Source organism: Ornithodoros turicata, chromosome 6 (assembly GCF_037126465.1).
Source record: "Ornithodoros turicata isolate Travis chromosome 6, ASM3712646v1, whole genome shotgun sequence".
NCBI lineage: Eukaryota > Metazoa > Arthropoda > Arachnida > Ixodida > Argasidae > Ornithodoros > Ornithodoros turicata.
In genome coordinates this window covers 46,372,774-46,387,572 of record NC_088206.1, presented here as the reverse complement: position 1 = coordinate 46,387,572, position 14,799 = coordinate 46,372,774, and the positions used below count along the sequence as shown (strand labels likewise).

Genomic DNA, 14,799 nt, shown 5'->3' with positions numbered 1-14,799 from the left:
GCTTAGATCTTGTGTGATGCAGCAGTATCACACACGGTTTCAAAATTGTCACTCGCTTTCACAGCTTTTATGTCAAACCAAGAACCAAACCAACAAAGAACCAAATTTATGCCATTGAAAACTGCATGACTCACGTCGCAGTTCTGCAAAATATTGTTTTCTCTCTGCGCTGACGAAGTTATACAAATTAAGTTCTAGTTTTGAGAGTTGTGACAAAGATGGGTGCAACTTGGCTCCCACCCAGCAACACTGCTGCACCACAAGCAACACCACATTCAAGGTCATCTTCTGCAGAAAGGGGCAACACAGCCAGACTACTGTTGTCCCCTTTGTTCTGTGTGCTGTTTGTGTATTCCTCTTGCTGAAGGAAATGTTTCCCCTTTCTAGAGTACACCAGTTCCACATCCTTTCCCGGAACCAGGAAGAATTAATTGAAAAAGGAATGAGGTTTGGATGATAAGAGGGGTCGCATTATCAAGAAGAAAGTGGGGACGGAGTAGGAATTTTTATTGCCAGGGCTTGGGAATCATAGTTTTTCTGTTTGTGTGTTTCTAGGTTGTTGTCAGTACATGGTTGAAAGTGCGACGTTGTGGAAGTTTGTTTCGAACGTTGGAAGTTCATTGGAAGTTCGTTCGGAAGGAAGATGTTGTGAAAGTTCGTTTGGACACTTCTAATTTGTTCTTCGGTACACCTTCTGCCTCCAATCCGCAACTGCTAGCCATCCGCAGCGACAGACACACAGACAGCGAGAGACAAAAACTAGGAAGATGCTTGTGCCATTGCTAGGAGACGAACATTCAGCATTTCATCTATCTCTTTGTGAAACTGAAACTTATGAAGACTTGCTAGCACTCTCACAAATTAGTACTAATACCCATAACATTCACGTTCCCTGTATTGAGCCTATGCGTGATGATGTCTTGTAATATACAGAGTGTATGCTATAAAAGGTCAGTCACATTTTCGCGCATGGCGCGATACCTACTCAACAGACAGACTTCCGCCGCCGCAGAGTGAAGAAGTTATGGCAGGAAACCCTAAAAAAAATCGTCGATATCAGGCACTGCGTAACAAAATAGATATGGCCACGCAAACTTTCGTCTTCATGCATTTCCTATGCGCTATACCGACGTAAACACACCAGTCTGTCGATAGTTGTTTGTAGCTTCCGCATGGGGCGCTAGTGACGTTGAATCCACATGTGTACGCTCCTGAACCGTCAACTGGCACACAGCAACGCACAAAGGATACAAAATACGACAGAAACAAATGGAACACGAACAAATATAATAACAGGAATAATAGAGTCCAATGAAGCTGTATAGAGACACAAAATGAATGAAATAAAAACGTTAGAAGGGCGGCTAAAAGTGTTGTTCTCGCAACAAAGCAATCGCAAACAGACTGTCGTTTGCTAAGAGAAGAAGCAGAGATGTTTCGCCAGGAAGCGGCATACGAGCCGCAACATGTGCAGAAAACATCTAAAACAAATCGTATCAAGCTTCGTTAAACGTAAATCTCAATGAGTACCACGGGTACGTACCGTGCATAACAGAAATACGCACCCACGTGAGTTTGTTTCGGATTCAATGTCACTAGCGCCCCATGCGGAAGCTACAAACAACTATCGACAGACTGGCGTGTTTACGTCGGTATAGCGCATAGGAAATGCATGAAGACGAAAAGTTTGTGTGACCGTATCTATTTTGTTACGCAGTGCCTGATATCGACGATTTTTTTCGCGGCAGCGGAAGTCTGTCTGTCTGACAAGTAGGTATCGCGCCAGGCGCGAAAATGTGACTGACCTTTTATAGCATACACCCTGTAGTTTAAAATAAGTAAAAAAATTGAGTTTAGGGCCCTCCAAGGGGCATGAGGTATCCAGAATATGTACCAGGGATGCTTGGGCATGTAGTGCATGGGACAACAACCATTTTTGTAGTTTTTGATACTTTATTAGTTGGACTAGCATTAGGCCAATAGTAGACTAGGTACTTGTATCGGACTAATAGTCAAATTAATCAGTGTTATGCAACTCCATTGTGGCTTTTATTATTCAAACAATTTTGCCAAATATGATGGATTCCCGCTGGATGGTTGGATTCTGGGTTTGGATCCCATCCTCGTCACCAGGTTTTGTAGTGTACTAGCCCCATTTAGGGTCTGAATATGTGCAAACAGCAGCGCCAGACAGCTGCTCTTCAACAGCCACCTATATTATATCGAAACTGTATATTCCGGAACTATATCAAGTACCGTAATTTCACGCGTATTAGCCGCGGCTTAAACCAGGTTTTTTTTTTTCTCACGAGCGTTCCGCAGCTTATCCACCGGTGCGGCGTATCTGATTACTATTTTTCCCTGGTATTTTCACCATACGCCCGTTTTAAGAAAAGGGCTGACAGTGTGCCTGGAAAAGCACCGCCCTGCCGATGCACGAACAGCGCGTAACAGGGGCGCGTCCACATTCGAGTAGACTGACCTTCCTGGTGACTTCCCCCAAGCAGCCAGCTTTAACGAAAGTGGTGACAGTGATTCATGTCTTCTGGAAGGCCACTGACACGTCGATCCATAAAAAACACCCAACAAGGGCACAATCTGATCTTGGTAGAACACTAGAACTGACCTCCTTTGTTGTACACCGTGCTGATCCCAGAATATGAACCACAGGGCTTATGGCCTTCTTTATGGTCTCCTTTGCACACAAATTAGTCGCGTCGTACTGCCCGTGGCTTATCTGCGAGTGCTGCTAATCTGCCCGAAAATTTTCAAAACGTTCCTAAAAACGGGTCCTGCGGCTTATACGCGTGAAATTACAGTATGTGCCCTCTGTCCCTTTCCTACTCGTCTGCCGCCCTGCCATTCTCTTCACTAGTTCCTGCGGCGGCGCTTCTGTCCAACAGCAATACACATGTCTGGCTTTTTTGATGACTGCCACATTTCAATTGCAAAACATGTTTACACATAACCAAAAATCAAGCAGTTTCTGAGACCAAGATGAGTTTCCACAACTCACTTACGCACATAGAGCACCAAACCTTGTGTTCTGAACTAACCTTTTAACCGACCCACCAAACAAGAGGCAGGCAATGGCTTTCTTCATGTCTGGGCAGCCATAAATTGAAGGAGCAATGCTGTTGACGATGCGCTCATAGACGTTGTCACTGCTAGCCAAGTGACGGAAGAAATCCTCCTCGTCAGGAGAAAGGGGTGCCCGACCAACACGTGCTGCCCCATCGGTGTCCACCGTGATTCCCACGACACGCAAGTACGGAGCACGGATGCCGATGTTGGATTTCTCGTGTGGTCCTTTCTGCATGCGTTCCCAAGAGTTTTTATTTATCCATATGCGATTAGTAACTTTTCATAATTCCAAAACATGCATGTGATAAAAAGGGGTACAACATGTAATGAGATGAGAGAAGCAGGATCAGGCATGCTTGCTGCAGAGTACATGAAAAAGACATCACTTCCTTGAGTTTGAGGAAGCACAATAAGCCACTTTGTTCTGTTGCTCATCACATTTAGAGCCTCAAGTTCTCGTGAAACACAGTGAAATTGTGACGCTCGAGTCCTGGCAAAGCCATGTGTATTTCAATGGGGGCGAAACTCCCAGTAATTTGAACATGTGAAGGTGCACAACAGTTTATTCGAACGAGATTGCCCGGCCGCGCCCGACTCCCAACTACGCATTGGCTCGGAAGCATCGGTCACTGTTTACTCATTACACAAATTTACTTATTCAATGTTAATTTACCTATTACTTATAAATCCATTTCTCATAAAAATGATACAGTAACGGTGTGTGCAAACGCGACCAGCACAGAACTACGTTGCTTTAGTCCTCTGTGGAGCAAGCAAGCCTGTTTTTATGGGGATCAAGACCCTTCCTGTTGACAACGCAGCCGAGAAAAAGGCAGCAATTTGATATTGTCTCAAACTGGGTCGGCGATATTTGCGTTCGTGGGCGCTTCTAGAGTCGCGGCTGAAGAACCGAACGCAAGCGAGTATAAGATTATTTTCTGCCTTTTTTATGTTGGTCTGTAAAACTATTCTGGAAAGAATCAGCCTCTTGTATTTACGCTATCGTGTGACCGCGAGTGGCAAGACCTGGTGAGCCATGATGTGTCTCTGATGCAGATGGTATGCGCTGCCAACGCATCAAGCCCTCATTCAGAGCTGCTCCCTTTAGTTCGAATTCTGCTTGATTCGAACAAATGTTCGGTCCTCTTCGAGTTAACGGGATTGTACTGTTTCTCTTTGTTTTCTTGCTTTTTTTCTTCTTTTTTTCACAATTCGGGGGGTAAAAATCAGGAAAATAAATTCGTGTTCTAAAAAATATGCAAATTTGGGTGGAAACCTTTCCAGCATTGCAAGTTCTGAGAGAAATCTGGCTTTATTACTGAAAGCAATAATATGCACAACTAACAAGTTTTTACCTAATGTCCTTGTTCACAAAAAGTATGGTGCTGATCTTTCATAGCTCATCATTCATGCTGGACCTATGTGGATTTTGTTGTGACTTTTGACTTTTGTTGTTTGGACAAAGTAGTGGTCCATGTTCTTGCTTTTCGCATTCTCTCTGGCGAACGAGCGTGTCCATCAGCGTAGGCTGCCCTCTTTGTTTACTGCTAGCCTTTTCCACACTTGACTAACTGCTTTAGTTGCCTATGGGACACAGCGTGTTCGAAGTGGTGGTACAGCTTTCTGTCTCGTTCTGGTGAGATTTCAATTGCACCATACTTGCAACAACGCAACATAGTTGCCGTCGCAGCAGATGAAGTTGAAGGAGTTGAAGGTGCACCAGTTCCACATTTTTTACACTTGACCACTTCAAAGTCCGGATATTCTACAGCCTGATCCTCGGCAGACGTCTTCAGACGTCCCATTTCGTACGTTATTTGCTACGAGCGTCGAAGTAACCCCTACTTGCTATTTTTGGTATCCACAGTTCCGTGTGCAGCATCCAGAGAGCCCTGTCATTGAACCGCTGTTCGTTGTGCCATCTACAGCTTCAAACAGTCACTCTCTCTAAACATTCTCGCACGGTTGCAGACTGCAGACTTTGTCAACAGGTGGCGCTCGATTCCATTTTTTTTTTTCTCCCTTCGTTCCAAAGTACCACTTCATGGGTATTAATCGGGTTTAACCCGAAACTAGCAAGCCTCAATTCAGGGTGCAGATTCTGGGAATAATCGGGTTAAATCCCCAAACTTGCGCTTATAGCCACGTTGTGCTTCCTTAAACTCAATAAAATTATGCCTTTTTCATGTACATGCCTGCTGTGATGAACTCCCAAGTGTCCCCAATCGTGTTCATTAGACTCAAACTCACCAAGTGCTGCACATGTGGAGTGACATTGCAAAAGATATGAGCAGAACCAGACAACATGCGACTAACATGTCCTCATGTACTACACCTGCTTCTCAAGTCTGAAGAGCTCAAGTATTCTCAAATTTAACATCCTAACAACTGCACACAAATAAATGTTTTTCTCATCCTAATGTACGATGGCGTGCAGTACAGTGCAATTTTGTTTTTGTTTGTTTGTGGTTTTGTTTGTTCAGAAGGTGTTTTCGGTCAGATCGCCACACCCACTTTTCTGGAGAGATCCAGTTGCAGAATGATAAGCCATGCATCTTTGAATTATGTCCCTTGCTTTAAAAATGCCGTCTGTTCTAATCCTTTAGCTTGAGGATTTCTGTACATAAAACTAACACCACAGTGTGTCAGTCAAAGATTATGTCAACACAGAAAAAAACCCAGATTCCAATTTAGCAGGCCGCTTAAAAGATTGCAAAAAACTATCACCCACTTTTGGGGGGAGATGCAATTATTGAGAGGGAACCGGTAACACGGACATTTCTCCCTAGATAAGATTTGGTCATTCAGTATGCAGGCAATTGTGTTAACGGTGCATCGCTATTCATCCGGCTTTTAGACGCCTTCTCTGAATTCTTACTTTAGTTTGGCATTTCTTGTATTGTTCTCGCATTTGTCATCTTCTTTATTCCTAAAGACTATTGTTGCATTTATCTTTGCGCATTCCTGTGTTAGTGAAACATTTTGCTGGTTTGACCTATTTCTGGCATGTCCCTTCTGTGTTTGTCCATACCTCAGGCTTCTTTAGCACAAAAAGAGTATGAGAAAAAGAGTCAGGAGATAGAATACACTTAGTAAACCTGAATTTGATATGTGTAACACGAGTCTGTTAACAGTTAACCAGATAATTGAAAGGGACATGAACAGGAGCACTTGTAGTCGAGCAAAGGGTAGGAGATATACACCACTTCGAAAACAACTTATGCGCAGTAATGGCTTAATGCAAGCTCCCTGTGTTTACTTTCACAACGTGATCTGTGCCTAAGCTATCGTGAGGTGTGGGTGTACTACACAGTGTATTGGCCTGTGCCTACAGTTAACCACAGGCACACTACACATGCAGGCAGAGTGACGCTGTTTCGTACTGCGCTGCAATACACACTTCTATCTTTTACGGCACCAACTCCAGAACTTCGAAGAATGTGCACAGACACACCAAGCACCATGCATACTACCCGAAGAATAAAGAGAAAGAGTGGATTACCTTTGTAGGGCGTCCAGCCTTTTTAATGGAGTACACACCGATGGCCGTGATTCTGTTCCCAGGCACAACACGCTCACACAGGTACCTGCAGGACAGACATATTATCTTTGTGCATCAAGCATATTGGTGGTCTACCATACCTGTCACAATACAGTTGCAAATGACGAGGCATCTCTCCATAGGGCACTTCCTCTGGAACTTCTTGCATCTTGAGCACCTGGAAGTCAACACACTTGCACTTGTCTGGGACAATGAAGTACGGATCCACTGGGCAGTTGGGCTGCCCGCTGCGATCACTAGATTGGATGGCAAAGGGAACAAGGTATAAGCGATGACTTGCTACAAACAGGTATAGGTAAACAAGATAATGAATATAGACAAGAAAAAAAAATTCAATTGTGTTCTCTATCTTTATCTGCCTGCCCCACCAGCAGCTTCACTAAATAAAGACAAATGTGAAGTGCTTTTTGTCTCTCTATGCACTGCATGAAAAAGTGGATGGGTGTCCATTTTTCCACTCAAGTTGAAAAAGACGTCAGAAATAGATGCACTGAACTTTGATATTAAGGACGTTTTACCTCATGTTGTTGGATTTACACACCTCTTCATACTATGTTTACATACCTTAGGTTTACACCTCTTCCTTTGTAATGGGTTGCAAATATCTCAAAAAATGTGGTAGCATAGCTGGGCAGTTTCATTTTAAATCGAACAAGACGCAGAAGTTGGGTCTTTTGATTGTGACGAAAAAAATATATGTTGAATGGGACCTCGGGCGATGTAAAACGTGCCCTACACTAAACTCGTGCAGGCATTAATATCTGAGGTGGAGAGGAGGAAAGATCAGAGACTCTTACGAGCGCTTCTGTCGACACCATATTTATGCGCTTAAGGAGGCGTTCATTTTCATCGTAAAGGGTAAATTCTTTTGGGGTGAGAGACAGGGTACTAGTGTCTGCGCCACGTTGTTCTTGCCGCCGTGTGACGCGTATTTAATTTCCAGAAAAATCGTAAACTCGGCATGTGCGTCAAAAAATCCCACAATTTGCGGTCACGTACCACCGTAAGTATTTCTCCCACTGAAGTGAAATTAGTATCACTCGACAGATCGTGCAACGCCCTTTCGTGTGGTATGTTTTTTATGTATAGCGATATGGGTATTATATAATTTGGATGCGTTCAAATGCACAAGGTATACGATATTACGGAAATTTTGGCCGCAGATATCTCAAAAATGCCATCTTCGATTTTAATAATTTTCGGCACATGAGTAGCTTCATCCCGCTTCTTTCTAATGGCGGAAAGACAGTTTTACTTTTTTGCGTTTGACAAGAGGAGCGATTTTTTTCCTGAGGCAATGTTTACGACACGCACGGTTCGCACGTGCCGCTACGCACTTTAATGCGCCACACGTGCGCATCAAAGAACACCACGAAATAGTGTGTCACGCTGAGCTTAGACACTATAGGGACTGTGCGACAAACTGGTGGCACCGTGATGCGGCCTCCGGAGAAAGTACCTTGAGTGATAGCCGCCGGGTAGCCAGCTTTGTTTACATGTGAAGTGCGGGTATCTTTTTTTGCCACAGCATCGCTAACTGTGCTAGCACCTAAAAGAACTCTTCATTAGGGACCAGATGCTTCATTTCTCGTGATTTCTACGCTTCCAATACCACCGAGGTCACTAGACTCGCAGCGAATAGCGTAGGTGACGCGCGTTCGGCCATTGCATGAGGTGTGCACAACATGAGCGAATATATTCTATTTCTTTTGTTCTAGTTTCAATGAAACTGAATGAGGACCTGCAAAATGATCAATGATTTACAGTTGCCACTTTCGTGATGGTGAAACGCCGCTGGATACTGTATCACCGTCAAATGCACCGACCAAACGGCAACCTATTTCGAGATAATGATTGAGGTGTTTCATCGCCAGTGCCCAGAGCCGATATTGCTCCCGGTATGACGAGCCTCACAGTGAGAACAGAAGTTCTACGTTGTCCAAATTGTTTAGTATTTACTCACCGACCATTTCACAGCTGTCGTCCCGCAAGCTTACGGCGGTAGCCGAGGTAGAAACTCATATACTTTCTTCTTTGAGGATCTCTTTAGAGTTATTGTATCTGAAGATACTGGAAAAACTGCAGTACAAGTTCAGGCAATAAGTTGTGACCCCACGTGTTTATTTGTATGGATAAAACGGACGCACGATGCAAATTTCAGTGACGAAGCTATGTGTGTGCAAGGACAACGAAAGGGATACAAGACTCAGTCAAAAACATGATATTACAAATGGCTGGAGTCAGAGGAATACACGTGTATAGCCTTCGCTAGCAAGCCATTTTGTGAGGAGTCAAATAACCATCCTCTCGACGTATCACTTACAGGTGTTTTGACCGGGCAGACGCGAATGGCTGTCCTCCTTCCGTACTGTTAGATGCATTATAAATACGGTGGTTGCTTCTGTGCAGTTTGTCTCCATTCTCTTCGTTCGCGCCCCAGAAAGGTTCCACATTATTTGCACTTCGAAAATTAGCCCTTCTAATTACGGAGGTCGCCACGCAAGCTACGGTTCCACTTGAGAATGCATAGAACGGGCGGCGCGGTATCACGTCGGATACGTCCAAGACCGCCACCGGCGGCGCTGTCGCGACGGAGCAACGCGCCCCCTGTAGGTGTCGCACGGTTCCTATACACAGCTATGTCCACTATATAATATTAATTTGGTGTGTCTAAGAACAAAGTGGATACTTGCAATACGCGATGCTACGACAATTTGAATGTAGTAGTCCTTTCGGACAGAAACGAGGTAAATGCACGTTCAAAAGAACATTTTATTGACACAATAAATATGTTCAGCTGAGCCTTCCATGACCATATCTAAACAGAAGCTGCAGAAACTTGGAACACAATTTTATGTGTTGCCTCGCTGCTTTATGTCCACACTAATTTTTCGCGGAGGTTGGAGATTCGTTTTGCACGCTTCCACTGCTCCCTTTTTACCAACCTATGCTGCTGTGCCTCCTCTTTGGGAACATGGAGAAGAATTACATTTGGGGAGCGAGGTTTCAGTTTCGCTACAAACTCTACAGCCGTCTGAATGACGTCCGCGGGCGAGGACCGTAGGTTGTACACTGTGGCACTGTGCTTCAGGATGCCACCGATGCCGTCGCAAGCGCTCTTACCATGGCCAGGAGCGGAGAACAGCCACTTTCTTAGTGCTGGTGACTTCGACATTTCAAACACCTCGTATCTATTCTTAAAGTGGGCACTTGCACCATCCGACACATACACACACTCGCTGTAAATTGCTTTATGTTCGTCCAGCCATTCATAGATTCGTTGGAGAGCCAGTGTTGTGAACGCACTGTCATGGCACATATCGTCGCTTATCACAGCTAGGCTGCGGGTGTCACTACTTGTTGACACCACGCACGTAAAAATCGTAATCTGCGATTTTTTCCAATGGTAGCTTTGAACAGCATCAGGCAGCACCACAGTCCAGTTTTCTGCGAAATCCAAGTGAAACACAACTGTGCGCGGTCTCACAGAAAGTTTCTCTTTGCGGATGGCTGCCTTTTGCACATCCTTCAGGTATTTGTGACGTATATGCCGAGAAATCCAGCGGTAACATGCTTCAACGAAGGCCTCGCATGCAAGGGAGTTCTTCTCGAGCCTACCAAACTTCCACAATGAAAGTTCTATGTCGCCCACGTCATGCAATGCGAGGGTCTCGGCTGTAAAATAGTTCTGCGTTGGGCACATGTCACATTCGCCTCTTCTGCAGTCATCAGTGGTGGTAACACACATGCACAGCAGTGACGCAGATAGAAAAGTTTGCACAGTTGGAGCACACACATTCTTCACGGTACGGGCTCAAACTTACCCACCTGGGGCGCAGAGAATAGAATTTCGTCAGTCCAAGTTTGCAGATCGGATTCGCCTGCAGGAACAAACTATAATAACCTCTCGGATTGTACGAGTCATGTAGCGCTTAGCGATCATTCACTTCTTTCCGAGCTCATTGACGCTTACGACGTCGTTTAGGTAATATTCAAGAGCACGTGCAACGTCCTCGTCATTTGCTGGGTTTTTTGGTTCGTACGGTTCAGGGCAGGACCAACTGAAGCTTCTTAGCCTTAAGGATTAAGTACTTTGTGGCTTCTGGGATTACCTTCACTGTGTGTCCCATAGAATACGATGATGGTAGGAGAGTAAGGATGCGGCACTTCTCTTGGAGGGTCTCTGCTTTTAGGAATGCTACCCCAACGTTTGCAATCAACTGCTCGACGTCCTGGTCAGGTTGATTGGGTGCCTCGGGAACCTCCGCATCATATGCTAGGCTGACCCAGCGTAGAGTCTTTTTCGAGAACTCTTTTTCTAACTCGTCGACCTTTCTTTTGGCGTACGACGACTTGTACTTCACTTGCCCAGAAGGCTGAAGTGGTGATACGTTAAGGATGGTGGACGCCACGCTTTCGTTAAGGCCGGTGACATAATCCGTACTCTGCTTGTAGGTTGGATCTTCCGAGCTGCTGGGCAGCGACTCCAGTTCATAGTCAGGCTGGGCGACTTTGGCACATTGACGGAAATAAGTGACGCAGTTGTTGCACAAAAAGTCTGTTTCCTTAACAGTTACCGTCTGAAATCCAGAAAACATGTTCTGCACATCATGTACTCCTAGGGCACATACTGTTTTGAAATTCTTCTCGAAATAAATCTGATTTTTGTGTCTGTGTCGATAATCGGCACACACTACACGACGGTCGCTGTATGTTGGCGTAGCCATCCGGTTCCAGTCTTTTGGTTAGAGCGCATGAACGGACATCACCGCCCAACACACAGGTCGACAAAACTGAGGCTGCTTCGAAATGTGAAACCAGCCCCACACAACCGACACAACTCTCTCAAAATCTGTGTCAAAATGCGTGTTACTGCGCACAGAGAAATCCTTGCCTGTCCATTGGTTGCCGGAATTTGAAAACAGGACGACGGCACTTCACGCTTCCTCGCCTGCGTGCTGCGTACTCTCTTAGCCGTTTGATTTGAAATTTGAACGGTGAGAATGTCGGCGGTGTCTTCCGTTGGGATGCAGGTGCGTTCTCCGTTCGCGGTCCTATTCATATGTTATGATCGTGTTGCACTGTTTCTCAATACAAGCATCAGTCTACGAACAGCCAACTGTATTTGAAACTGCAATGATGTCGTGAATTCTGGCTCGAGAAACACGTTCGAGTGCCGTTAGATTTGCATTGGAGTGACAAGAAAATAGGATTCATGAAGCAGCGTGGTGTTTTGCTTGGCGTATAGTAGGCAAGGAAACGACTTGCTCATCATGTGATTGTGGGCAAGTATGTGAAAGTGAAAGTTGGTCGTTGTTGGGAAAAGGCTGTATTTTGCAAGGGTGAACGGTTGAACTTTGTTGCTAGGAAGCGCTATGCAACGGACGTTGTACGCTCAGTGCATGTATGTGTGCCAGTCTGCCAGGCGATTGTGTTAGTATATGATGGCTCAAATAAATTTGTTTGTTGACACATATTTTGTACTTGTTTTTGAATCACGGAATAACTGTATGGTGGGTATGAAAGCTAGTAGACCTAGAAGTCAGTGGTAGCCAGGACCGGCCAAGCTAAGCTGCCAGCAAAATATGTTTTATTGCATGTCCCAAATCCAAAGGACAGTCCACAAGAGTGTGTGAACTTCGCCAATTCCTGTTTCAGACAGACGGCTTTGGCTATATTGATTTCAGGCAGATCTGACAGAGATCAGTTTTCTCATGTACTTGAGACCCTTTTCGGCACCTGCATAGCTTTTTGCAACTAGACACACCAAATTAATATTATATAGTGGACATAGCTGTGTATAGTGTCTAAGCTCAGCGTGACACACTATTTCGTGGTGTTCTTTGATGCGCATGTGTGGCGCATTAAAGTGCATAGCGGCGTGCGTGTCATAAACATTGCCTCAGGAAAAAAATCGCTCCTCTTCTCAAACGCAAAAAAGTAAAACTGTCTTTCCGCCATTAGAAAGAAGCGGGATGAAGCTACTCATGTGCCGAAAATTATTAAAATCGAAGATGGCATTTTCTAGATATCTGCGGCCACAATTTCCGTAATATCGTATACCTTGCGCATTTGAACGCATCCAAATTACATAATACCCAGATCGATATACATAAAAAAACATACCACACGAAAGGGCGCTGCACGATCTATCGAGTGATACTAATTTCACTTCAGTGGGAGAAATACTTACAGTGGTACGTGACCGCAAATTGTGGGATTTTTTGACGCACATGCCGAGTTTACGATTTTTCTGGAAATTAAATACGCGTCACACGGCGGCAAGAACAACGTGGCGCAGACACTAGTACCCTGTCTCTCACCCCAAAAAGAATTTACCCTTTACGATGAAAATGAACGCTTCCTAACGCTCATAAATATGGTGTCGACAGAAGCGCTCGTAAGAGTCTCTGATCTTTCCTCCTCTTCCCTTCGATTTATGGATTCCCCCGTTTTATGAACACGAGCAGAGGGAACCAAACTTTTTACATTCATTTTTCCCTCGTTTTATGAACCTCGATATCTGAATAATGAATGGAATTTCTGGGAACCAACTAGGAGTTGCCCAGCGCTTTTGCCCTCAATTTATGAACGGATCGTTCCGAGGTCAACAGAAACCTTCAAAGGGATAATTCCGTGGTCTTATGAATGACGCCTGAACGGACAAAACGTTTTCCAGGTATTGCACCCTCGGTTCTTAAACCCTCGAAATCCGAACAACAAACGGGTTTTCCGGGGTCGCACAAGGTGCAACCAAGTGTTCCTGACCTCAGTTGATGAATAAGGTGGTCGCTGTCACCCGGAGATTAATAAACGGATGTTAAAAATCCCGGAGGAAATCCGAGACCAGTCCAGTGCGAATGTGGTGACATCTCTTATTTCCAAGATTGACACAGCGGAAGGCATGGTGCAAAGCAAAATTAAACAATTTAGTATTGCATAATAAACAGAGTGTGAATGCACTAACGTCTGTTCTTTGTGAGATTGATACAGCAGAAGGCATGGTCAAAAGCAAAATTACACAATATATGGCATTATAAACACAATCCCAACTCGGAAATACTGTTGCATTTGCTCGATAGTACTCAGTTAACTGAATTTTCGATTTATGAATCCTTCAATTTATGAACGATTTTTCGGGGAACCGAGGGTGTTCATAAATCGAGGGTTGACTGTATATGTATAGTGTTTTTTGTGATAAAAGTTCAAAACGTAGTACAGACCTATTGCAACGTCGTGGAAGTGCATAACCCTCAAGGCCAGGCTTGATTGCGACATTGGGCACAGTTTCCCGACAGGATCGGCACTGCAGTGCAATGCTGATAGCCTTGGCTTTGATCCCTGATGCTGAAATGACTATGCCAGGCACCTTCACAAGCCGTGACACTTGGTCAGACTGAAACACAATTTGCAAATTAGTGACAGCATGACCAGCCTTTCAGTAACCGATGCCTGCACTATAAAACAGATTTGCTCCCAATATGTAAGGTCGACAGATCACTGTACTGTTAGAGAATGATTGTATCGCCCCTCAGCACAGTTTGGTTCGTAAGCATCCCCCAGACAACCACACAAAATTTATATGTCCAAACAATATCCTGAGAGTGCCGAAGCGGGCATTCCATGTGAGGGCCGCAAAGATATATCCAAAGAATGTTCGAAGATTGCCAAAGAGGGCATTTCGAGCAGCATCCACAAAGATATGAAAAAAAAAATGCACCGAGAACACCGCAGTGGGGCCTTTCACTCTTCTGGGGGAGGAAATGTTCAAGGCCAAGTGTGGTTCGCGCTGGCAATAGTCACGTGACACTTTTCGAGCCAGAAGACGAATGGCAAAGCTGCGTGTTTGGCGATGAAGCAGGAAGCCCAGTCAAGACGCAGTTCAGTTAGTTGAAAGTGATGTGAAACCGCGGGAGTAGACGCGGCTGCTAGACCGCTTCGACGCAAGATTTCTTCTTTTGTAAAAGTAAACATGCTATACTATACCTAGGGGGTGACTTTTTCGGGTTAAATGCCTTTCTCAGATTCGGGGGTAAAAATCGTGCGCTATTTTTAGATCTGTAATTCGGGGAGAAATCGGACGATAATTGTACCTTCGGGTGTTATCGGGTGTTTTTGTTTCTCTTCTTGTCTGTTAAGTCCTTTCCTAATCT

The 14,799-nt window shown here is 44.7% G+C and overlaps 1 protein-coding gene across 3 annotated transcripts in view; it reads right to left on the bottom strand.

Moving 5' to 3' along the window:
* LOC135396616 (DNA replication licensing factor mcm5-A-like) overlaps nucleotides 1-14,799 on the bottom strand; it is a 42,891-nt gene that overhangs the window by 11,925 nt on the left and 16,167 nt on the right. For all 3 annotated transcript variants that reach the window (XM_064627678.1, XM_064627680.1, XM_064627679.1), the window contains exons 4-7: nucleotides 13,870-14,042; nucleotides 6,727-6,882; nucleotides 6,587-6,671; nucleotides 3,057-3,313 (exon numbers count right to left, since the gene is read on the bottom strand). In XM_064627678.1, the coding sequence (XP_064483748.1) occupies nucleotides 3,057-3,313; nucleotides 6,587-6,671; nucleotides 6,727-6,882; nucleotides 13,870-14,042 (671 nt within the window). The remainder of the gene's footprint in view (nucleotides 1-3,056; nucleotides 3,314-6,586; nucleotides 6,672-6,726; nucleotides 6,883-13,869; nucleotides 14,043-14,799) is intronic.